The sequence below is a fragment of the Colossoma macropomum genome, unplaced genomic scaffold (assembly GCF_904425465.1).
Source record: "Colossoma macropomum unplaced genomic scaffold, Colossoma_macropomum, whole genome shotgun sequence".
Lineage (NCBI taxonomy): Eukaryota > Metazoa > Chordata > Actinopteri > Characiformes > Serrasalmidae > Colossoma > Colossoma macropomum.
The window spans coordinates 26,614,149-26,640,177 of NW_023494785.1; the positions used below are offsets into that span (position 1 = coordinate 26,614,149).

Sequence of the window (26,029 nt, forward strand, 5' to 3'; positions counted from 1 at the left end):
AGGTGTTGTAGGAGTAGTTCTCCATAACTAACTGTACAGGACCAGACGCCATGCTCATTATGCCATGTTTTTCATAATTCAATCGAATTCTGATTAATAAAATTATGCTCTAATTATTATCCAGTTACACGCAGAAATTTGTCAAGCCAAAGTAGAAAAATGCATTCTGATTTCCAATTCACGTTGTTCTGATTCAAGTTTGGTAAATTATTTTTACAACTTCAGTAGTTTACAACCACAAAAATTACAGACAAATAAAAAAATTGTGCTAACGAACATGTACAGACAAAAGCACCTTTAGGAAAAAAATGGTATTTTATTTCCAGATTTTTTTTCTTCTTCCTTCAGTTTGAATCTTGCTTTTTTCACAAGTAAAATTAAAAAGAAAAAAAAACAAAAAATAATCCATACCATGAAAATGTAAAAAAATAACACAAAATAATATGTTTATATAATTACATAATTATTAACAAACAGACAACATTTATATTAATAATAACAATACTACAAAGAAAGGGAATATGACAGCTGAGTGTTGATTACATGCATACTCAATACCAAACCCACTCTCTTAGAGTGCCGAGGGAGTCACTAGAAAAAAAGTCGGATTTTAGCCCGCTGGGCTTTTTCGTATCTAGCTACATGCAAAGACATAAAAGAGAACTTTTGCTTTAGACATTCTTTCTCGTGTAACATACTGTACATATACTTCAACGCGGCCCAAACCCTGCCGCCTGGCCCACGGTGCATCAGGCGAACTGATGGGGGGGGTCACTCGGGTCCTCTCAGGATGTTACAAACGTCACTCTGCTGGGTTATGAGAGGTTTTTAACATATTTTCTTAACTGTTCATATCAGGTTTGCTAGTGTGATACGTGTGCTGGGAGTTCATCCTCCGCTTCAGTGCCCACTTCTGCCACGATTCCACTTGTTTATTTGCACTTTCCCCCTTCTTCACTTTGTCTTGTGTTTCTCGGCTCATCGCTCTCTTACAGCGTTTTGTCGCTCTCCTTCTTCAAGTGGCTGGTAAGAAAACAGAGGTCACAGAGGTCAAAAGAGAATCAGAGGACAAAGCGACTGAGGCATATTCAGCTCTTTGTGGAAACCAAAAGCCCCTAAGATGATGGCAAACGTGAATATTTTGATGCTTTTGACATTTAGCTGCTCCTCATGATGAAATTTTCTTTAGAAAAAGTCAAAGAGATGAAGTTGAGGTTAACTCATACAGAAGATGGAAACACCCATAAAGACAGGAATATACACTAGTATGTGTATTTGTACATTATGTGCATGTGCATGTGTGTGTGTGTGCACAGTATGTGCGTGTGTGTGTGAGAGAGAGAGCTCACCTGTAGTACTCGTCCTGTGTAAGCGAGTGATGGTGGTGGTGGTGGATCCACTGCTGCTCCAGCGCCAGTCTCTGGATCTGCAGCTCGGCGCTCTGAGCCTGCTGCATGGCCTGCAGCTGATGAGCTGCAGACATGGAGCCCCCCAGAGACGAGGGCTGGGGCAGCTCACGGAACGGACCACCTAAAGTGGAGAGAGAGAGTTAAAGATATAGAGGTAGGAAAAGTGAGAGAAAAAGCAAAGACGTGACTGCCTTACGTGGTAAAAAATACTGTTAGGTGGTTTCCTAAATATGGATTTACGTGTCGCGACCATGAAATTTTAGCTGACAATTAATAGCCATGTAAATAATTGCTTTTAACAATTTATTTGTTTTGGCCATATTGACTGATTGTCATCTTACTTCCTAGATGTCGATCACAACTGATAATGGACGCAAAAAAAAAAAAAAATTACTCAACGCTGCTCTCTGATGTTATAGCATCAGTATTTTTGTTGTTTTCATAAGATTACCAATCTCAATAAACGCCCTTTCTGCTTTCTTTAATCTACATGTATTTGCCCCAACCCAATGAATGAAAACACCTATTTAAATAGTTTGTGGCCTCGTAAACATATAATTGTGGAAGCTTAGAACTGTAGAAAATAATTATGGTCAGTTTAAATAAATGCGTATAGCTCACATAATTGTCATGAGGTGATTATGTAATACATGGCTTAACCCTTTCAAATCTATAAGTATTACTGTTGTCTTGCTAACCTATTAAAATATTACTATGTAATTATATGACTAACTGCACAGTTAATTATTCAATTAATTACATTCCATTTACAGTCTGCATCAACAGGTTCAAGTCTGCACTTCCGACTTTTCCTATTTGTTTTGATGTCAAAAAATTACAGAAATATGGCAAACTGTGAAGAATTACGTCTTTCTGAGACTATGAACGACAATAACTTTTCATCAAATCCAAAATAAATTATCTTACTTTGATTTAGGAAAGCAAATGTGATAATTTAGTTAGAAAGTTCAGAATGCGAGAACACACAGGTTTTCTCCAATTGTTACAGTGAGCTACGAGTAAGAAATGATTAAAATTAAAATCGATTTTAATTATCTCTGGTGATAAGGCTTAATCCTCTTCTCAGACTTAATTTCATTGCCAGTGCTGATTGTCCACTGAAAAGCCTTGTGGTCTAGATTTATGCTTAATGTGGGTCTGTGAAAGCAGCCCTGTGTGTTTTTTTTAGCAAAGTGTGTGTTGAGAGGTGTGTTAAAGTGGTCAGAGGTGTGTGTTACCGAAGAGCTGCTGTCGGAGCACCTCGCTGTCTGTGAGGGGGTGAGAGAGGATGGGAGGCCCCAGCGTGGCTCCTGGGTATGGCAAGCGTGCTAGTGGGGCTCCTGCTGCCAGAGGATCCATCAGGGGGTGCACTCCCCCTGCCGCTGTCCCCCAGTAATGTAACAACAAACAAAAAGCACAAATTCAATAACAGTCATATTTATACTGAGTGACTTCTTAATGATAGTTTTCAATAGCACAAATTAGTTTTTCGTTACAACAGCAGATAAGTTACTTCCAGGTGGATAACAACAGCACGGCATTGATACAACAGGAAAATACTAATCCTGAGAGTTTATAACTAATATATTAGAAATGAGTGATCTTGTGAAGAAATATCAAAATACTCAGTCACTGTGTCCCCCTAAATATCTGCAGTTCGACAAACTAGATACTGTTATTGTATTGTTATTATATTGTTGTTGCTAATATTAGTAAGTCTGGAAAGCTGTTGGTGGCTGTTAAACTGATCTTTCTAGCTCAATAACTTCATGACTCTGTGTGGTTAATTTTTTTGATATAATAATGAACATGCACTGCAGTGTTTAATGAAGAAGAATTAGCTTTTAAAGTGTTTCACACTATTTAGAAACGAGTCCTGTATATCACTCTGAAGTGTCTATTAGGCTACTTAACTACCTTGCTTACTAGTTAGCTTAAGATATTGGCTGATATAGAATCATGTAGAATCAAGCAAAGCTAATCTCTGTGAAAATATGAGCAAAAACTCCATGGAGGTTCTGTGGAGGCTAGCATAAATGCTAATAGTGCCAAACTATCATTTGTCACATTATAGAGAACTTTTACAATTTAATTCTAAAAATAGCAATCAATAAATCAACATGCTATTCTAGTTCACGTTCAGGTGCACATATTATTCATGTAAAAGTGCTTGGTGACTTTTATCTTCACCTGGAAGAATAAATGATTCGCTAAATTGACGTTGGGTTCAACTGCAAGTGTTACCAAACACAGAGGACCCCTCACTGGGATTAATATCACATATAGCAGCTCTAAATGCTTTTGAAAGAAATTATGTGACATTATAACCTAAAACACAAGATTTTACCCTTATTGACAATGTTTTTTGTTTGTTCTGTTATATTTACTCTTACTTAAGTTGAGCCGCTTCCAGTTTACTTGTGCAAGTTCTCCACCCGGAAGTATACCAACCTTTACAAGCAGTCTGATTTGGTATATAATTATATATTAAGGGAGTTATAATAACCTGTGTGTGTATGTGTGTGTGGGAGAAAGGGCACATGAGTGCATGCTTGTGTGATGAGTACCTGTATCCTGCTGGTGTAGATGCAGGTGAGAGTGTATGTGTGAGTGCTGGTGATGATGTGGAGTCACATTCAGCATCTGCAGTCTTCCCAAAGACTCTCCTCCTCCTCCTCCTCCACCTGCAGCCGCTCCTGCTGCTCCTCCTGCTCCTACTGCACCTCCTGCTGGCACAACTCTCTCCCTCTCCCGCTCTCGCTCCCTCTCTCCGCTGGTCAGCACTCTCTCTCTTTCCCTCTCCCTCTCCACGCTCCTCGCTCTCTCTGTGCTGGGCGGGGTGCGGCTGGGGGTGAAGTATCCTTCAGGGGGTGGGGCCTGTGTGGCAGAGTGAGGGGTGGAGTGCGAGGAGTGAGGGGAGGGGTGATGCAAAGATGAAGCAGAGGGTGCAGGAGGCGGGGGCGGGGCTGGAGGAGGAGGTGGTGGGGGAGGGGCAGGAGCAGCAGGGGTTACGGTGGGCGGAGCATGAACAGGAAGTGAGGGCGGCAGCAAAGAGGAAGTGGGCGGTGCCGAAAGAGTTTGCGCAACTGAATTCGGATTCCTAGTCGCTGTGGCGATAGCCTGTGGCGGTGGGGCTGGAGGTGGAGGCGTTCCATAAAGTGCGACCTCACCGGCTGGGGACTCCACCTCCAGCACTGCCTGCCAGCAGTAGAGAGTGAGAGTGTGTGTGTGAGTGTGTGTGCGCAAGTGGCAGCGCTGGCTCGTATACACGCTCTTCACTTTTAAACTCAAACCCAGACTTCACCCGCTCTCTGTGGGCGGCCACTGCATGAGGAAACCCCACACCTCCCAGTCCAGCCCCCGCCATCCCACCCGGCCCGGGCCCTGCTCCTGGGTGGGCAGGGCCTCCCTCGAGCCCGCCACCATACAGAAAGCCCAGGATTGCAGCTGCTGTGGCTGCATCTGCAGGAAGGTGGTGCGGGTGAGCAAGTGCTGGGTTCTGAAATTGGGGCAAAAAGAGTGATGGGTGCACGTGGGGGTGTGGGTGGGGGTGTAAATGGTGGTGGGCCTGTGCTCGACTGGCAGCACCAAGTGGAGACATGGCATGTGGGCGGGCATATTCACTCAGCGTCCTCAACGCTGGCGTGTCAGGACCCAGATAAGGGCCTCCGAGCCCGATCCCCAGTGGCCCCTGGGGGCCCCCCATTACCGCCGCTCCCCCAGCCATGGACGGCAGGAGGAGGGAGTGAGGGATGGAGTGAGAGAGGGAGGGGTGGAGGGCGTGTGCATGCGCAGCATGGTGGGCAGCATGGTGCTGTGCGTGGACCACAGGATGTGATGGGTTTACACAGGAAGAGGAGGATGCGGAAGGGTCCAGGAGGATGGAGGCAGGAGGGGAGAAGAAGAGAGAGGAGCCCTGACGCGCACTTGCAGCAGCCAGACTTGCATTAGTGCTGCAGTTACTGTCCTTCTGCTGAGAGAAAGAGAAAATGGAAAGAAAGTAAGAAGATGAGAGTGAATTCATTTATAGTAGATTTTTTATATAACACTAACACAGGGCTGCTGCACAGTTTTTACACAGTTTATACAATTTTTAACATAGTCTATTTTCAGTTCAGTTGTCCTCTCACTTTATCCCAGTTTCTGAAGATATTTTTGGTTGGCATAATGAATCAGTTCAATACACACTATTTTCTATCATGAATTTAATACTTCTAGTAACAAAACATAGAAAAAAAAACATTTTTTCAGATTTTTTCAGACCTTAAAAAGACTTTTTAAAGAGCTGCAGAAATTTTGAATGAGAACATTTGGAAATTAAAATATATATTCAATAAACATGACAATCAGAAATAAGGGTATACTTATCTAACTGATAACTGATAACTGAATACATAAACAGGTAGACCATCTTCAGTTTGCTGCCCCTTACCTGCTGTCCAAAATTACGTTTGTTGACCCCTACTCACCAGGCCCCTGCAACTGCAGTCTGTTAGTCTAGTTAGCTACCATAGCTAATTTGGCTGACTAGTAATATATAGGTGTGGCATTATCTTTCACCCCGCATACCAGTCCTAAACTCAGTTGCAGCAACTGACAAGTAAGAGTGCCTTCACATGTCTTTGGACAATTAAAAAAACCTTAACAAAAACAACACACAAACAGATAAAAAAACAGAGACCTGTATCTAATTCTCTCAACACACTCTCACTTTTTTTCTCTGCACCTGACAGCAAATAATGCCATTTGGGAACTATTCTGTTCCATGTCTGTCCAGCACCAGCTGCATATGCATGATGGGCTAAAAAAAGTGCTAATTAAACTGCTGCTGACCAATCCAAATAATTGTAATAAATCAATCTAAATAATAATAATAATTCATTTAAATTTTTTGATAATTTCCATCAAATATAACGGACCATAACATGCTGTTATGTGGTGAGAGGTGAGAGATGTGGTGAAATAGATGCAGGAGCTGAAGAGGTGACACATAAAACCGATACATCAAACCACTGACGAACATCTTTACTCTGCTCTTTTGCTCTGAATCAACATTATTCAAATGAGTATACCAATTATACAGTTGTAACCAATTGTATAATGGCCTACAGCGCACACCGTGCAGGAGATATAACAGTTAATAAAACAGTTGATAACAGTTCATAAAAAACAGACATATTTAAAGTATGGGACATTTTTATGTTTTAAATACAGTTTTATAGTGCTTTGGGGTTCAGAATTGGCCTAAGTGCACACACTTTCCATTCTTTGCACCTCAATCTGCTTGTGTTTTAGCGATATGTTCACAAAGCAGCTAACAGTTGTCGAGGGAAGCGATTCGATTCACTTTCATGAAAATACACTGTTAACTTAAAGAGTACATGATTTTAAAAATATATAAATAAAACATAGTTCATAGTTTTAGCTCTTTGAACTATCCATAGTTCCACCGTGAAGCCGAGGCGCTGGTGCACTGTTGTCATGACTCTGCAACTATAGCCCTCTCGTTCAAATACAGCTTTTAAACAGCAAGTTCCATTGATGACATTGTCCTGTATTGCTGTGAATTTGGTCAGCTCTGAACTATGTCTAGTCTAAATAATAATTTACAAGCAAAACACACCACTAATGAAGCAATATCAGCAATTGGACAAACTGCTCTGGACAGTGCTTGCGTGAGAGCAACTAACAAATGTAGTAGCAAAGTAGAAAAATCCAGTTTCCCTTGAAATAGATGTAACATACCGGTATGGTACAGTCGCTGAGGAGTTGAAACATGCAGCCACTGTTGCTCTCACCGGACGTTAGGGATGAGATAAAAATTAGAAAACTTCATATTCATGTCCTCCTAAACCTCTAAAAGGGCTATCGCCACATTCTGGTACTCACCTGCAAGTGCCTCTCCAGGTCTCTCTCTCTTTCTCTCTCCCTCTCCCTTTCTCGCTCTCTTTCTTTCTCCCTCAGGTCTCGGGCTCTCTGCTCCACTTCTCTGCGTGCCCTCTCTATGGCCTCGTTCCTCTTCTTCCAAAGCTTGGAACCATCCAGCGGGACAAAGAGAACGTCAGTGCGGGCGCAGGAGTTCCCACTGCCCCGATCTAGTACCCTGTGGAACCTGAAATGTGGGCATAAGATTTATTTTACTGCTGTTAAATGCTCATTTAATTGCCGTCAGTGCCTGCCAGAATTAATGGCACGTTGGTAAAGGCAAATAAAGAATTCTATAAAACAATGTTATTTATCAGTTTGATCTTGTGCTGGTTGTTGTGGGATTTTTTTTCTTCCAAAGGTTCTGGGAATGTTGTTATAATACACGGGATCATGGACTCAATCAAATATCAGTGGATTTTATATCCAAATCTGGCTGACACTTCCAAAAGGTTAAGACTGGGTCCTAGCGGAATCTACTAGCAGGAAAATGACCCTAACCCCCTAATTCACACAAAAATGGTTCACTGACCAAAGAATCAAGCTTTTGCAGTGTCCATTCCCTTGACATATAACCCTGGGCTGAGCTGTAGAGAAGAGTCTACAAAAAAAGAACTGAAGCGTCTTCACATGTGGAGGAATGTACTCAAATCCCTTTATGTGTGTCTCCTACTTCATCTAGTAATTTTGCTGCTTTCAGCTGAAGCTCATAACTCAAAATTTCCCTTTTCTAGCTGGGAAAAATTAAACAAAATGTACCCCTCAACTGGGAATTACCATTGGGAAAGTCAGAATGATGTGATCAACTCCGAGCAAACGTAATAAAGAACTATTTCTCTACTTCTAAATAGTAGATTTCTTAGTAGTTTTTAAATAAGAAATATTGGATCTGGGTCTATATTGGACAATACTCAAGATTCACTATCAGAATCAGCATTGGAAAACAAAAAGTAGTATTGTGCCATCTCTAAATAACTATAATACAATTTCTTCTCAAATGTCTCCTCAAAGACACACATTAGATCTCAAAATTTCATTGTATGATCAAGCTGACATACAACAAAGACATTTTTTCAGAGTTTTTGGTCATCTTCACCAAGTGTGACAATAGTTCTGGAGGGCATTCAAATGATACCTATTTTAGAAAAATCCACTTGTTCCAAATCATTAATACATTCATGCACGCTCTGCTGGTTGGCATGGAACCTGATACAGTGGCGCAAAACATGAGTGCGTCCTCTACCGTCACAGTCAAGTTCAGACTTATCAACATGATCCTTCTTAACACTCAGAGATGACTTTAGAGAACAAACACTTTCACTGACCAAACAGCCAGTAGCTGGATTATTAAAGGAAATGTGACCTGAATGTCTATTATTTTTCATAGCCGCATCCAAGACACTGGTTTATGCTTTATGCAAACTGAATTTGTTTACCTCAAACAAACAGAATGCAGAATGAAAAGAATTTGTTGTTTTTTTACCAAAAAGACTGCAACAGCTTGGAAAGAAAGACTGGTCTGAATGCCCCTCAGTCCAAGTCAGTTTCTAAGACTCTCTTTATGTCTACTTTAGCTTTTTCCAGTTTAGTGAGGGAATCAGACCCAGACTCTTTGCTCCTTATTGCTGTATCGGGAGGACATCACTATGTTATTCCCTTGTGTTTTTCTGATAATTAATTATAGGCTGAATTGATTGTTGGTAGCATGCTGCTGCACTGCAGAGATTAGATTTCACTGACCGCTCGGCAGAGTCAGAGTGAATGCTGTTAGACTGGTCAGACTGAAGATCCATATAGGACATGGAAGCTCAAGTCAGGAGATGGCCATATGATAGCTAATGCTGAAGTGTATCTCAAATAGGCCTCTGTTTTGTTTTGCACACAAAGGTTTAGGACCATCCATGTGTACCTACATGACCTATTGACCGCACTGATACGCTCCAGCTCCCCCTCTGCGACCCTATCTGGACTAAGCGGTTAATGATGATGTATAACGAATGAAAACTATATTTGCATTAGTGTGCTTATGGGAACTGTAGTATCGGATGCAAATTCTATCTTACCGAGCTGATTGGCTGGCATGAATTGGAATGTCAACAGGTTTTGGCTCCGGGGAGGGGCTTCTGAGCACAGCGGGTGGGCTCTCGGTCTCCTCCCTCTCATCTACTGGCTCCTCCTTTATGACGGGTTTTGGCAAAGGACAAGAGGACGAATCAGAATGGTTGTCTGCTCCTATAGATGTGGGCGGCACAGCAGTCCCTTGAGCAGAGCTGCAGAGATGCGGCTGGATTTTGGAGTGCTGAGGAGAGTGCAGCTGCGCATGACTGTTGGTGCTACTGCTGCTGTTGGGGATAATGTTTGTATTGCTAGTCGCCAAAGCGTTGCTGTTGTTACCACTGCTGTGGTAAGAGCTGGTAAAAGGGCCATGACTGTTTAAAGTGCTATGATAAGGGGTAGGTCTGCAGCCAGAGAGACAGGAAGTGACTGCACCCGATGCAGGAAGTGGTACGTTCACTGCAGGAGCTGAAGTTGAAGGAAACGAAGGGAATCCTCCTATTTGACTGGTTGAGGGGCTAGGGAGTGGAGAGATGGTAGTCGGCGGGCTCTGACTGGAGGCAGGGTATGGTCCTGGGCGTGAATGACTGGTTGTAATTGTGGAAGGAGGTGGTGCCTGACTATGGGAAGTTGGAGGGTGGGGTGGAGGAGGAAGAGGGGGAGGGGGATAGGAGGTGGAGGGCGGATGGCCATGTGCAGAGGAAGAAGAAGAAGGAGAAAGAGACGGTGGATGAATGCGATTGGGATAGAGGGCAGCTGGAGCACTGTTCTCTCTCTCCCTCTCTCGCTCTCTGGACTGCACAGCCAGGCTGGCTGACTGAAGCCCATAGTGTGAGTGAGGTGGGTGGGACACCGGCGGTCCACCCGCATACTCCCGACCAAGATTTGGAGCAAGTCCAGTAGGGCTAGGGTACTCCCTGGATGCACCAGGATGAGGCACAGATGAAGGGGGTGCTCCTGGTGGGGGGTAATCCCTTAAGAAGTGTGCAGTGGGGGGAGCCTCTGTCCCTGTGGAGGGGGCTTGACTGGGTTGCCCCTGTCCGGGCTGCTGCACACTGACCTCTGCTGAAGATGGATAGTCTTTGTTTGGGGTGACTGAGTTCGAAGTGGACAAAGGAGGGTGGGTTGAGCTGTTCTGGGGAGAACTAGATGGGTCACGATTTAGCAGCTGCCCGGAAGGCAAACCAGTGTTTGGAGTGCTAACGTTTCCTTGGCTGCTGTTACTAAGATTACTATTTCCCCCTGATTCCCTCATTGGCCCCGCAAACTCTCCCCATCTACCCTCTTTATCTCTAGGGTGACACCCCCCACCTCCTGCTCCTCCAGGTCCAAACTCACGGCTCTGTGCTAAGTGCTGCTGGTTTGGCAAGGGAAAGTCTCTCCCAGTGTCCCGCTCTCTGAAACCTGGACCATATTCTCGACCTTCTCGAGGTCCATCCCGGCCTGGCGCCTGAGGCCCTATGCTGCTATAGTCCCGGTTCTGACCAGGTGGCGGATTCCCAAAGTCCCGACCCAGGTTGGCACTGGTTGCCCCAGTGCTGCAGGTGCTGACACAGCTGTTTGTGCTAGCACCACTGTCCTTAATCCCAAAGTCCCTCACTGCCCTTTCTCGGTCAGCCGGGCCACCATACCTGGGCAGATACTCCCTGTGTGGGTGGGGGTGCAGGTGAGGCAGGTATGGGGGATGGGAGGGGTGACGGGTGGAGGAGGGGGGGTTGTAGACAGAAGGCAGTTGTTGCTGTTGCACAGGGGGCGCATGGTGGACGCCTGGGTAACGAGTGTATGCCCAGCTGCCGGGGCAGCTGGAGACATGGCCACCTGACCAGGTAGTAGGACTATAGTGATGTGTGTGTGGAGGGGCTGGGGCCTGCTGGGGTAAGGAGACAGTTTGTGGGAGCAGAGAGGGTGGGGCAGCCTTGTCACACTTCTCTGACTTCTCTGTTTTAATGTCACATGGAACATTCTGCCCCGCCTCCAGAGGCTTAAGAGCAGGTGGAGGGGGGAGTGAAGGAGTATGGCTAACGGTGGGGTTACCATGCGTATACTCTGTCCCACCCACTCCTGTTTTGCCTCCACACTGCGAGCCTGGTTTGGGGTTGATGCGGCTGCAGCCGTGCAGAGACTCACTTGCCACAGGCCCAGAGAACTCCATCTTGGTTGGCAGTTTGGAGTCGAGCGAGAAGTACGGCTTTCTGCTGCCACTGTCGCTCATAGCAACAGCCGAAGAGTCTCCACGGTGGGGAGGACAGAGGGAAGATGGAGATTTCAGTGAGGATAAATCCACCTCAGTCCCTCCCTCACCATTTCTGCGTTCCCCTGGACCACTCTCTTCCCCTCTCCCTTGTCCCCTCCTCTCCTCCCCTCCAGATTTAGATGCTCCACTGTCTTTAGTCTTACTGCCCTGCTTTGGCGAGTCCGGGGAGTCTGACTCAGAATCCAAACTGGCCAATGGGGAGGCAGAGAGACTTGGGGAGGATGACCGATTGTCCTGATCAATGTCCCGCCCGCTGCTAATGCTACTGCTGCTATTGGCTAGGCTTCCTCCGACAGAACTGCGGCTGCCTTGCGACTGGCCATCTTCATTGTCGCTCTCTCGCGATTGGCTGTTGCACGAGGTTGGGTTTGGGGCTGAAGTCGTGGTGTCAGTTGAATGGGTTGAAGTTGGAGGATTGGATGAAGAGTCCTGGCAATGGAAATAACAATATTGACAAGGTTAAATTAGAACAGAAAAAGAATTAGAATTAGAAAAAAACATTTTTCTGTAATATAAAAATAATCGCACTTAAAGAATTACCTGAACTTTCTGTCTCTTGGGTGGGGGTACAAGGTCCTCTCCCTCACTCTCGGACGAATCGTGTCCCTGAGAGCGCCTGCTAAAGCAGCTCACAGCCAGCTCCTCTCCCGCAGCTCTCTGCTAAACACACAACCATTTTAATCAAGACTGCCAGGCAGACTTATATTTAGAATCAAAGACAAAGGCAATACACAGTTACACAGGAACAAGCACACATAGCCATACAAAGCCTCAAATACAGCTCACATGCAGATGAAAGAACATAAAGATCTGACATCATGTATTTGGCGCAAACCCATCTACACAATGAAAAGATGTGACGAAAGGATGAGGCTGGGAGAGAGTGAGAGAAAGCAAGTAGTTGGGCAGAAAAAAGAGGGAGCGGGGGATTGAGGGAGGGAGGGAGAATTTGAGAGAGAAAAAAGAAGGACAAGGCAGAAGAAAATAAGAGATTAAAGCACAGAGGTGGACAGACTCAGATAATCAAGCAAATGAATAACACAGAAAAGATGAATTAGGACGGGAAGTGGAAACAGAACGAGAAAGCGGGAAAGAATGTTGGAAGTCTCACCGTTTGTCTTTCGCTCCGTTCTGCTCGAGAGGGGCTGGGGTGAGGACGTCTGCCCCTCCTCTCCTCACTGCCCCCCCTCCTGCGCCCGCTACGTACGGGCATCTGCAGCCATGCCCAGGGTGGGCGGGTGAATAAGCAGAAAAATAAATGAGTGGCTGAAAAAGAGAGGAGGGAGCTAAACCTGAACTGGATCAGTGCTGTAAGCTGGCAGCACAGTCACGATCGGGCTCTGGTCAGATTGGATCTCTATCTATTGTTTGTAATTCTTAATGAAACTAGAGACAGAGGGCTATTTAACAAGCTCCAGTTTGTCAGTGTGGACCATTTCCTTCAGTCATCAAAAGAAATTAACAGTTTGTTCCGATACCTAATGCACTGCTTGCTCTATTGTTTTGCATACAGATTCATTTTTATCTATATAAAAAATGTTTTGTTCTCAGTTTTTTTTAAATAAAAATATACAATATGTAATGTGTTTTTAGGACTAATATCTAGTGTTATGGTGTATAGGAGTGTTTATTGAGTGCCATTTCTCAGTAACTGAGGTTGTGTTGAATCTGGGGGTATAGCAGATATAGCTAGAACACATGACTTCATGTTACCTTAAAAATGACAAGCAAAATGATCAGGCAAAAACAAAATGCAAAAGAGCGAAACTGTGAGCAATTTAACTGCTAAAGTAACAATACAATGCATAATACGTTCAATATAAGCCTCTTAATTCAATTTGCACATATATCTAACTGTAAATTCATCTCTTTATGTTTACCTCAAAAACAAGTAGCACGGAGGAAAAGCACACTAAATGAAATTATTTTTTGCTATATTGAAAAATTGAATATTGAATCGACATACGACCATATTATATCAAACTGAATTATGAATTTTGTGAACTGTTACACCACTGCTAAATGCACAGAAAATGGTTGGCCTCATCTAAATGTTGTGGCACACTCCCTAGTATATGGTGGCAAAGAAAAGCATCCTCACCGGGTCTTTGTGAGTTCGGGTTTTCATCGCTGCCTCTCCACAGGGTCCATCCCTCCCAGGAAGTGAGAGAACGTCTGGTTAAGAGAACGCTCGGATGCGGGTTAACACAGCCAGTCAGACTTCAAATTCTGGAACAGCAATACAAAAGACAGTGTCACAAATGCAAAACCATGAAGTCAAAAACACTAAAATGATACAGTAAATTTCTTATTTCTAACAAATCCAAGTCTAACTCGCTGTCCATCTTGTCCACCACTGTAGAGACTCAGAGAGAGCATTGTTACACAGACTAGACCATAATAAGCTGCATGGCATTCTTCATTCTGCTATGGGTCTTTGAGACATCTGGAAACCAGGAGACTCAAAACACATCCTCAGACTGAACCGCAGCTGAGACTACCCAAACTCACTGCTAGAGTCAGTCTCCATAATGCCTGACATATAAATGCAACATAATTTAGTACTTTTTTGTCTAGAAAAAGGAAATATAAAAAATACTTTCACTGCAGTACTGAGCTGCCCGATCCATGGACTTCATAAAGCCCCATTTTTTAAATGTAGGGGAATTCCACTGATTTTTCAAAATGTATCCATAACTCAGTTGTTGAGATGTAAACAAAGTCATTCAGAGTGTTTTAAAGTGAAGCAGTACAATGTACAGAAACCTACCAACTTTTTTTACAGTGGTGCTGAGAGGAACCAGGAATCAGGAGCCATTTTATTTACTATCCAAAACCTACATGCCTTTTCTCATACATTTTATATGTAATGTTGATAATTGCAAAACAGTAATAAATCTATACAAATATGTTTTATTTTGGGTATTATTTTGCCTTGCGAGATGTTTTAGGCCAAAACTTTATTTCAAAACTTTAGTAGCATCTTGGGCATTAGACAATGTATTTGTAACAGAGACTGAACCTGATTCTACCAAAAAAGTAAAAAACTGAAAATATATTACAATATATTTTATTTATATTTTGGAATAAACTGACAAAGTATAATAATAATTTAATTTTTGTAGGGTTGTGAGCAGATATATCATTTTCCACGTGAGATTACCCCCTGTAACCTTGAAAAGTATGAGCATCACTCTGACTTTGACATTTTGTGACCACAAAATGTAACAGCTAGTAAGGAAACAGGTGAGAACTTTCACAGCACAGTGCAACTACAGTATAACACGTTCGCACATTCACACACAGCAGGAGACGGACGACAGATTCTTACTGATGCATCAGTTCATTGTGCAAAGAAAAGCTGCTAACAATGTATCAAAATCAGTGTGCAATGTTTATTTCTTTGCTTTGGATCAAACCTGAGCATTTAGTTCAGGGCTGTACATGATACACTTTGTACTCAGGATTGAAATGTGGGCAAAACTGTAAAAATAGTGCAACCAATTGAAATTTGCCACACCAAAATGATGTCAGAAAGTATGAAATAAGTACTGTTGTCTCATGTATGAGTACTGCAAAACAGTACTGTTGTGGGGCCAAAACATCCAGCTCCCTAAAACAGTGAACAGCATTTGAGCACTCAAAGTTAACACACTAAAACACATGTACAAACCGAACACACACATTCCTACTTTATAAGAAGTCTTTTTATCTAAATTAACACAGCTATGCTATTACTAATTATCATTACTGGTTTAGCCTGATAGCTTGCCAAGGTGGTTGTTAATCAAAGTGGCATTCTGGCATAAGGAATGTTTACTATGGTTTTGGGGCTTTTATTTCATAACACAAAAATTATGACCAATCTATGATTGCAGACACGCATGCATTAATGAGATCCTGCGTTTTTTCTTCCTCCAAGCGAGGATGTGCCAAAGTATCATAATTTTAAAAAGTTTCTGGGTGTGCACTAGTTTGTAGAGGAAATGCAGAGCCTTTATGTAAAAACTGTCATTTTGTGAATTAATTCAGAATCTTGCAAAAGAGAATCTAAGAATTGAATATTTTTACCACCCCTACTAATTATGTCCTCTTTGTAACGAAACACGCAGTTGATCAGTGTTCTTTAAGTACTCATTCACAATATGCTCAGAAAAGCACACTGTGACATAATTCATCATAATAATGATAAATATTGTCATATAGCCCACACCAACACGTTTGCTCTCTGATAAGTAAGAGCAGCCTGAAAAGCTCAACAGCATCTGGGGATTTGTCCACATGTGCAATGAGAAGGAAGGAGATGAGGCCTACAGCTTCATTCATAAATAAGTATGCACAATATACCAACACAATACATACAAATTCACTTCAGTTTCAGTCCAGCACAGCAACCCCACTGCAAAACCACCCCCCCACTTACCCCTCGCACACACTTCATTTATACTGAATGAGGCTATATATAGAACACTAACAGTCTTGTAGCGACGTGTGCAAGTACATTTAGCAAGGCTTTTACAGAAATCAGCGCACTTTTACACCCAGGCTAGTGTGTTCATGACGGAGACGGCAGCGCTGGTGGTGACTGTATACAAACAATTCTACAGCGTGCACCAATCCCACACACACACACACATGCTGCTGTTTATGCATAAACAGTCAAATCCAGGCGCTCAACTGCACAGCTGAAGCAGTGGAGTTAAATTAACACCTGCCGGGTAGACTGGAACAGCAGTGATTCTGCTGTGTACTCAAGGACGTCAAGTAATATCTCTCAGAATATGCACACACACACACACACACACACACATACACACACACATACGCAGACACATCCTTGCGAACGTCCCATAAATATCACATCAGGCGTATTTGTGGACCAATTACAGTGTAGACAAGGTAATATATCCCAATGACACACAATACAGGCTGCCAGTGCTCTGTCTACAGGTGAACCTTCATTCATCAGTCCAGCAGCCTGGCAGGAGTCCATGAATACCAAACACACACACACACACACAGCTCTGACTGTAACACACTTCCCAAAACATACCAGTGTACAACACATACACACTCACATATACATGCACCACAAGCTACACAGCTCCGACTATAACTCATACACTCCAAACACACCTATATATGACACACATTCACATGTAAACACACCACAAACACAGCTTTGTCTGTACGATACACACATACATTCACACTTCCTTTCAGGCATACACCTTAAATAAGGCTTGTAACACATCAACAGTATGTATTTATGACACACACATACAAACACTAGGGCTGTGCACTATTCAATATCATGGTATTGTCCAAATATACCATGGTATCACAAGCGATACACACATACATTCACACATGCATATAGACATACAACCTAAATAGAACCCGTACTGTAACACACTCACACCAACATTGTGTATGTACGACACATCCACACTAGGGCCGGTCAATATTTAACCAAAAATATCATGATACTGCCCATATATATCACAGTATCATGACATCGTATGAGATTTAAGGTTAGTGTAACACTAAAAAAATGAATAACCCACTCCTGAGTGAATAATAACATACTAACCTGGCACAGCTTGATTAGACTGTTTTGTTCCATTTTCTTCACTTTAAATGACTCCAAAGAGAATTTTACACACAACTGTAAACGTTGCATAGACAGAAACTACATTTCAAGAAATTAAACTTACTATTTATTTTAACAGTTCTTTAAAACACTCTGAACCACCTTGTAAATGACATAAATTCCAGCTGTCAGGTCCTGGATACAATGAGCAAACTGAACAAAATTACAGAATTAAAAAACTAAAAACTGCTGGGCAAGAACATTAACATATTATGCTTGTTATATCATAGATATAGTATTCACTGTCTGTCAAATATGTCGCTAATAATATCTGTAGAACTGAAAACCAGTGTATTCAAAATGAAAGCATAACAGTATAGGCCATATCACACACACACACAGACAGCTCTGCTCATGCACATACACATACGTTTTACACAGAGATGTCTATAACACACACAAAGACACAGCCCAAAAGACAACTATGACTGTAACACACATATACACACACACAGCCCAGAGGACATCTAAGACCACAACACACACACAGATAGCCCAAAAGACATCTATGACCATAACACATACATACACTGCCCAAAAGACATCCACAACTGTAACACACACATACACAGCCCAAATAACATCTATAACTGTAACACACACATACACAACCCAAATAGCATCTATAACTGTAACACACACATACACAGCCCAAATAGCATCTATAACTGTAACACACACATACACTGCCCAAAAGACATCCATAACTGTAACACACATATACACACACAGCCCAGAAAACATCTATGACCATAACACACACACAGAGAGCCCAAAAGACATCTATGACCATAACACACACACACTGCCCAAAAGACATCTATGACCATAACACACAGAGACAGCCCAAAAGACATATATGACTGTAACACATCCACTGCCCAAAAGACATTTATGTCTGTAACACACACATACCCACAGCCAAAAGACATTTATGCCTATAACACACACACCCACAGCCCAAAAGACAATTATGACTGTAACACACATATACATACACAGCCCAAAAGACATCTATGACTGTAACACACACACACACAGTCCAAGACATCTATAACTGTAACACTCACAGCCCAAGACATCTATGACTGTAACACACACACACACAGCTCAAAAGACATTTATGGCTGTGACACACAGTCCAAACATAACGTATCTGTATGTTACACACACACACACACACACACACACACACACACATACTGTACATGACGTACACAATCTCATTAATCTGTGTGTACATATGTCATGACTCACATATGTCTGCATATCTTTGTCTGTAACACACAGACACACACACACACACATGCACATACACAGCCCGGTTGTGCATTCTTGCGCGTGCATACATGCTGAATGCCGCGCGTGCAGTGGAGCTACACAACCGCTTCTCTCAGCATGAAGAAGAAAAGAGGAGGAAGAAAGGGAGGAGAAGAAACCGAATCGCAGCGGAATGGCGCACAAAACGTTAGCCTGACGCTAGCATGCGAGCACACAACACATACACACACAAAGAGCAGCAGCAGCAGCAGCAGAAAGAGGAGGAGGAGGAGGAGGAGGGACTGGAGCATCCATTTTCTCTCTCTGCTCTTACCTACGCGCAGCCTTTCCTTCTCTTCTTCCTTCTCTTCCTGCACGAGGACCCCCTCGCACACACTCACACGCACGCACGCGCGCACACACTCACACAGACACGCGCGCGCGTGCAGCGCGTGCATGCATTGGACGCCGTGGATCAGCTTCCCATCCTGCAGCTCCGCCACTGCAAACCGCGCGCGAGCGCGCACACACACATACACACACACATACACACACACACACACACACACACAGTGCAGCTGGACACACACACACACACTGATGATGCACTCACACACACCCCACCCCCTTTACACTGTAACACACTACACCCCCATAACACTACACCCCACTCTCTCTCTCTCTCTCTCTCTCTGTCAAGACGGATCGACTCGCACACTCTCACCAGTCTCTTTCTCCTTGTCTGTCTCTACCTCTCGTTTTTCTTGCTCTCTCTCCCTCCCTATCTTTCCTCTTTTTCCCTTTCTTTCTCTCTTTTTCCTCCTCCCTCTCTCTGTCAAGACGACTCGACTCGTGCTCTCTCTCTCTCTCTCTCTCTCTTTTCTTCTTTCTTCATGAATTCCTGGGAGGGGAGTGTGTGGAAAAGGGGGGCGTGATTTACATAGTGTGGACGAAAGAGGAGGAGAGGAAATGGAGAGAAGGAGAGAGGAAGAGCAGAGTGAGAGTACAGAGTGGAGAGTGAGGGGCACTGCAGTGACTTTTTGGGGGAGAGAAACTGGAGCTGCTGCTTCTGGAGGACCGAACAACTTCTTACTAAAACAAGAAACTGAACACTCACTGCAGCTAAACACACTGAACACTGAACTCAGCCAAAGTTCACACACATACACAGTAAGAGAGAGTAGGACTGAGAGAGAGAGAGAGTTTCTTTTGTTATTTTTTCTCTATCCTGATTTGTTTGTTTATTTTTGGTGTGTATTACTCATTGGGGTCTGTGCGTATGTTCTGGCAGTTTTGCACATAAAGCAGCCGATTAAGCCAATTAAGCTGAGCTGAACTGAAACTCTCAGTGTTTTGCTGGCATGAATGTTACCAGTTACATTATTGCCAAAACAACTAATATGAACAAAAGAGAGGAAACAAAAAATAATACAAATAACACAACAGAAAACAAGTTATTTGCAAGATCATTAATTATCAATAAAGAAAGAAAAGGTCAGGTTCAGTTTTAAGCTTAGTGGACTTCACATTAAAACAGCAAACAGCAGTAATGAAACACAGATATCTGTGTCTCTAAAATTGTCTGTGTAAATGCACACAAACATAAACACGGCAAAACAAATAAACAGCCAGAGAAACAAACTAATTACTATGACATAAAAAAAACACTGATGAATCAGAACCAACGTATCTCTCTCTCTCTCTCTCTCTCTCTCTCTCTCTCTCTCTCTCTCTCTCTCTGTCCCGTCTTCCATTGTGTTGTAACCATAGTAACGGCCCAAGGAGTGCGCGTGCGTTATCACCACGTCTGTCTTCTGACTGCTCGCGCTCCCTCTACTGACTCTAGCTCTGTGCATATGTGTGTGTGTGTGTGTGTGTGTGTGTGTAGACTTACAGTAGGTGTAGCTGCTTCCACAAACTTAAAGGCATTTATCTATTTTGAGAAAAACTACAATCAATTAATCAGTGAATCTGTCTGTCTATCTATCAGGCAATCAATCAATCAATCAATCAATCAATCAATCAATCAACCAGTCAGCTATTTAACCATCAATCAGTTGTTTAACCCATCAATCAATCAGTCAACATCTTAACCCACCAATCAATCAATCAATAAACTTGCAGTTTAATGACTTCTTCTTGAGGGTGAGGCTAATTCATTGATCTGCACAATTATTATTATTATTATTATTATTATTATTATTATTATTGGTGTTTAACTACTGCTACTACTACTTTTTAATTTTGATTTATTAAACCTTTATTTGATCAGGAAGTCCCTTGAGATTAAAATCTCTTTTTTTGATCTGTTGTTATGTGAAAGAAAGTTACAGAGATAAGAAAGAAGGTTACACAGCAAGACTTTGTAAATAAAGGTATAACAGTGCTACTGTCTCCTTAGGCTTAAAGAAGGCCAAGAAACCAGATCATAAAGTACACAGTGATGTGTACGGCACAGTGAGCTGGATATGAAGCATAGAGAACTGTGATATACAGACTGAAAGTAGTCAGCGTGCATGTACATAATATCCCCATAGTCTAAAACACTTAGGAGCATAGCTTATACAAGTGTTTTCTGAGTCTAAACTCATTGAGACTATGTAAGCCATCAGAAAGTGAATGGCTTCCTTTGTGGCCGACAGTGGTCTGTAACAACCAACAACAGTACAGCTTGGATATATTCACTTTAACTGCTCAAACGGTTTGGTTTTGGTTATATACTGTGACATGGAGCCACGAAGTTTGGATTGGATTTTTTAACCATGTCTCTAATATAACCATTACATCCATATTCATTGTGACAACCCAAAGCTTTATTATGCCCGTTCTGGAGAGGAGACTTCTCACATTTAAATGCACCAGTCTAAGTCCTGATCTACTTCTGAAGTCTGCTGGTGTGGGTATATTTTGGACAGGGCCTGTGTTTGGCTGAACATTCACAGATAACAACAGCAGCAGTAAAATAATGCTTTTTTAATTTCCCAATATGTGTGTTGATATTATAATCAGTGTCTCTGGCAGTGGGGTGCAGAGAGACCTTCCCCTTAGTGAGAACATCATTCACAGCTTTCAAAGACTGTAAAATTAGCAGTGTTCACTTGTGTTTGGGGGTTATCAAGTTTTTGCTGATGCATGGGGTGAATGTCTTTCTGACAAATCCATGAGTCTCTAGTCAGAGAGTTTGTGAAGCTTAGAGAGTTAGACAATGAGTATTTACTCACCAGATTTAGTCCAGAAGGTCCAAGAAAGCACAAATTAATGAATAAATAAACAGACAGATACATGATGCCTGTAAGGGAATCAACAGAACATGAAATAACAGATGCTCAGATGGCTTTGTTGTAGCAAGGAGTTGGCTTCAGGATGGTAGGTTGTTAAGAGAGCACATAAACAGCGATGTAGGATCCACCCTATTAGCTGCACAGGTCTGAGCAGGAACGCACAGCAGGGTATCTAGAGAAGCCGCTTCGTTCACTGAGCACCCTCAAATCAGTCAGAGTTGGCTTCCAATCGTGGATTATTGAGAAACACGGAGAACAGTGATGCGGGATCTACTATGTTGGCTGCATGTGCCTGGATAGGGACATACAGCCCAGAAGATTATCCAGAGAAAGCCACTACAGTCGCTTACCAAAGTTGTGCGAGAGCACTGATAAATCAGCAACAAAGGACTGATTTAGGCCCGAGGGACTGATTTAAGCCATAGGACTTATTTAGGCCCCCAGCCTGCTCACACAAGTAGACAAAGTTATTTCATTTTAAGATTGAGTCTATTTAGTTCAATTGCAAGCCAAAAAAAAAGTCACTAGCTGGATCATAAGTTAAAGGATAAGTAAAAACAGACAAAGACAAGTAAATTACAGAGCTCACATATAGACAAGCAAACAAAGCACTGGACCCGCGGCCATCTTGGGGTGATATATTTGGGGTGACACACTACTATACAACTATATTCCAGTATTAGTAATAATATTGGTAAAAATACTTACCAACATTTTCTAAAATAGGTGAATATTTCACAAACTCAGCCAAGGGCATGTAAACTTGGTAGCAGAACTGTATGTGCTATAGTTGTTGGTAATTACATGATAATATAACATCAATATAGCGAGTAGACAGTTGGGTTTAATAATGTAACAATCCTAAACACAATGATTAGAAATACACTTAAATGGTTTTTAAAGGGCTTTATTTCACATTTTGTTGTTTTTTCTACTTAGAATGCTTGTGTAGTTTTATGACCATAATTCAATTTTACCTGAGCTTTTTCCAGCCTTTATCCTCTAGAATGAAACAGTTTAATGCATGTGTGTAAGGGTAGCAGGGTTGCCAAAGACTTTGTAGGGGTTGTGTAAAAACAATGCATTTTTTTTTCTCAATAGTATCCCATGTTATCTGCAAACAGCTAATGTGGCTGTCTGCTGGTTTTTATTCCAACCAAGCAGGAGCACACCTGATACAATTCATCGATTGTTTGTAGACTGAGAACTGAGAATTGATTAAACAAGTAGAATTAGGCACTAAGTACTTCTGCTTGGTTGAAACAGAAAAATGAAGCCCCACCTTGACTGTACAACCCCGATTCAATTGTTCAGACTCTCTTAATTGCATGTTTCCTACGTTTGCATTCATTTTTTTGGTGTGTATCAGTGATCATGGCAATAAACATTCGAGCAATTTTGTTAGACAGCCAGTGTATTATTTTGCTGTGATTCACTGAATGACGGTGATTTCTCATTGTGTTGTGTACATGTGGGTTGTGGTTAGTGCATGCTCTGACTGTTTTATGCCTGTGTGTAATTTCAGAACTGTCTGACTGTGTTTCACTCCACACTGTAGATGCAGCTCTGGCTTTCTCACCATCCTTTATAAAACTCTTATTGTCTTATGATTGAGTTCATTGTCTGTTTTATGGCTCAATAAGCCACTGTGTTTTTTGGGAAGAGACGTACGTCCCAGCTCGTTCGAGGCTGTAGCCTGTCTTGTAAAAGGAAATCGTTTCTCAAACAGACAAGAGAGCGAGAGAGGAAATGCAAACACTCCGAATAAAAGCACACACACACTTAGAGCTTTATTCATCTGACAATATTTGTGACAAGCTTGTTCATGGCTTGTGATGATTTTACAGAGAGAAGCAAAGGGAAGGAGATACAATAAGAGTGGAAAAAGGATAATAAAAGATGATACACACACAGAGAGAATTAAGAGAAGCAGTCAGAGTGTACAAAAGGCTAGACTGTGTGTGTGGGCTAACTGAAGCTCAGATATCAACTCCTTCTTGGTTCCCTGCAGAGGATGAAATAAGCTGTAAAAAATCTGCAAAAAACAGTACAAAGTCCGGCAGCAGGGGTGCCAGCCAAAAGCCGATAATTAACAGTAAAAGGATGTTTTCTCAAAGATCTCAAAATCTGTTAAATTACAGTTATTTCATTTTTTAGATATACTGCATTTTACTGTAATTTAACAGACATACAGTACTTTACCATAATCATAACAGTAACAACCATTAAAAATGAACGCAAATGTTTGTAAAATAAAGGTGGTCATTTGTTTTAGTAAATCTAAAATATATTTCTGTAAATTAACAACAGCAGTGTTAAAATACTTACGGGTTATTTACATGCGTAAAAAACAGATACTGACCATTAAATTAAACAGTACTTTATCATATGCTTTGAATTCATTTTTTTTTTTTACAATGTATGTTTTGTGTTATGTTTTTGACTCTTTGTGATAAGCCTAAATATAGTATATACTGCTCATACGTTTGCACACTGTTTATCATCACAGAAATTTGCGTGTATTATATGAATCATAAGTATCTCCTTATTGTACAATCTGAAACAGCCACACCACTTTGTTCAGAGATGCCTGTGTATGAATAGAAGTTGCTTTGCATCTCACTCAATTTTCCTAGTGGTTGTCTCAGAAATCTTTCTTGGTCTACCTGATTTTGGTTTGGTAGCCGCAGGTCTGCTGGTTTTCCATTTCTTTATCAGACTTTGAATAGTGCAGACTGGCAGTTTTGCGTCTTTTTAAAACCTTTTCCTAATTTATTGAACTGAGTTGAATTACCTTTTCTTGCAGATCCTTTGACAGTTAGTTTGCTTTCCCTGTATTTTAGTGTCCAGATGGCTCACAAGAACTAAGAAACACATTGACTATTTATACACATAAACTGATTGCAGTCAAACAAAGCACAGCTGCACATTCTTAACCTTCACAGTGATCTCAATGTACTAGAGTGTGTATAAACTGGCCCAACAGATGTATTGACTATGTAGTTTCAGTAATAATTATGATTAATACAATACTTGCAACATTCTGTGATGATAAATAGACGGGACTTCCTTGAGTTGAACTGTGCATTTTTTTTTCTTCATTTACACTGATGGACTACACACTCACTTAGCACCTTATCAGGAATTATATTCATTCATGCAATTATCAAATCAGCCATTCTTGTGGCAGCAGTGCAGTGCATAAATTCATGCAGATCACAGTGATTTTGACCGTTGCATGATTGTTGATGCCAGACGGGCTGGTTTGAGTATTTCTATAACTGCTGACCTCCTGAGATTTTCACGCACAACAGTCTCTAGAGTTTACTAAGAATAGTGCAATAAAGAAAAATCATCTAGTGAGTGGCAATTCTGTGGACGGAAATGCCTTGTTGATGAGAGAGGTCAGTGGAGACCTCTAAGCCAGACTAGCTCACTTGCTGATAGAAGGACTACAGTAACTCAGATAACCTCTCTGTACAATTGTGGTGAGGAAAAAAGCATCTCAGAATGCACAACACATCGAACCTTGAGGCGGATGGGCTACAACAGCAGAGCACCATGTCAGGTTCAATTTCTGTCAGCTAAGAACAGAAAGCTGAGCCTGCAATGGGCACAGGCTGGAAAAACATACTGTGGCCTCAATTTCTTCTGAGACACACAGATGGTAGGATCAGAATGTGATGCCAACAGCATAACTCCATGGACCCAACCTGCCTTGTGTCATCAGTCCACGCTGATGGAGGTGGTGTAATGGTGTGGGAAATGTTTTCTTAGCACACTCTGGGCCTGTTAATGCAAAGCAATCACTGCTTGAATGCCACAGCCTATTTGTGTACTGTTGTTGACCACGTGCATGCCTTCATTGCTAGCAGCTCAAGTTTTTACACAGTCAGCCAACAGTGTCCTAGTTAACCCCTTAAATGGCCAGGGCCCACTGGCGGCCTAAAGTTTTAGTACACATTTCTATAACCTAAGAATAGATTAGCCAGTTTGCATTGAAGCCCCTGTAGTTACTGAATAATAAGTCTTAGTATGTAATAAGCCTGCCTAAGATTTAAAGGATTGAATCTCATAACAGTTATTTTATTTGATTATATTTATTAAAAAGTTGATTTCAATTTTGATTCTGCTTATGGAATGGTCACAAGGAGGCCTACAGAAAGAGGATACTACTGTTAGTCTACACTAA

The 26,029-nt window shown here is 42.1% G+C and overlaps 1 protein-coding gene across 1 annotated transcript; it reads right to left on the minus strand.

Moving 5' to 3' along the window:
• Window positions 1-398: 398 nt before the first annotated feature.
• atn1 (atrophin 1) lies at window positions 399-19,373 on the minus strand. Its single transcript, XM_036588884.1, is given in 11 exon segments — window positions 399-1,023; window positions 1,350-1,530; window positions 2,648-2,791; window positions 3,977-4,577; window positions 4,579-5,382; window positions 7,299-7,521; window positions 9,398-12,072; window positions 12,184-12,303; window positions 12,755-12,856; window positions 13,745-13,872; window positions 18,891-19,373. Coding segments are annotated over 10 exon segments (4,911 nt in total). The 5' UTR covers window positions 13,772-13,872; window positions 18,891-19,373; the 3' UTR covers window positions 399-989.
• Window positions 19,374-26,029: the final 6,656 nt, after the last annotated feature.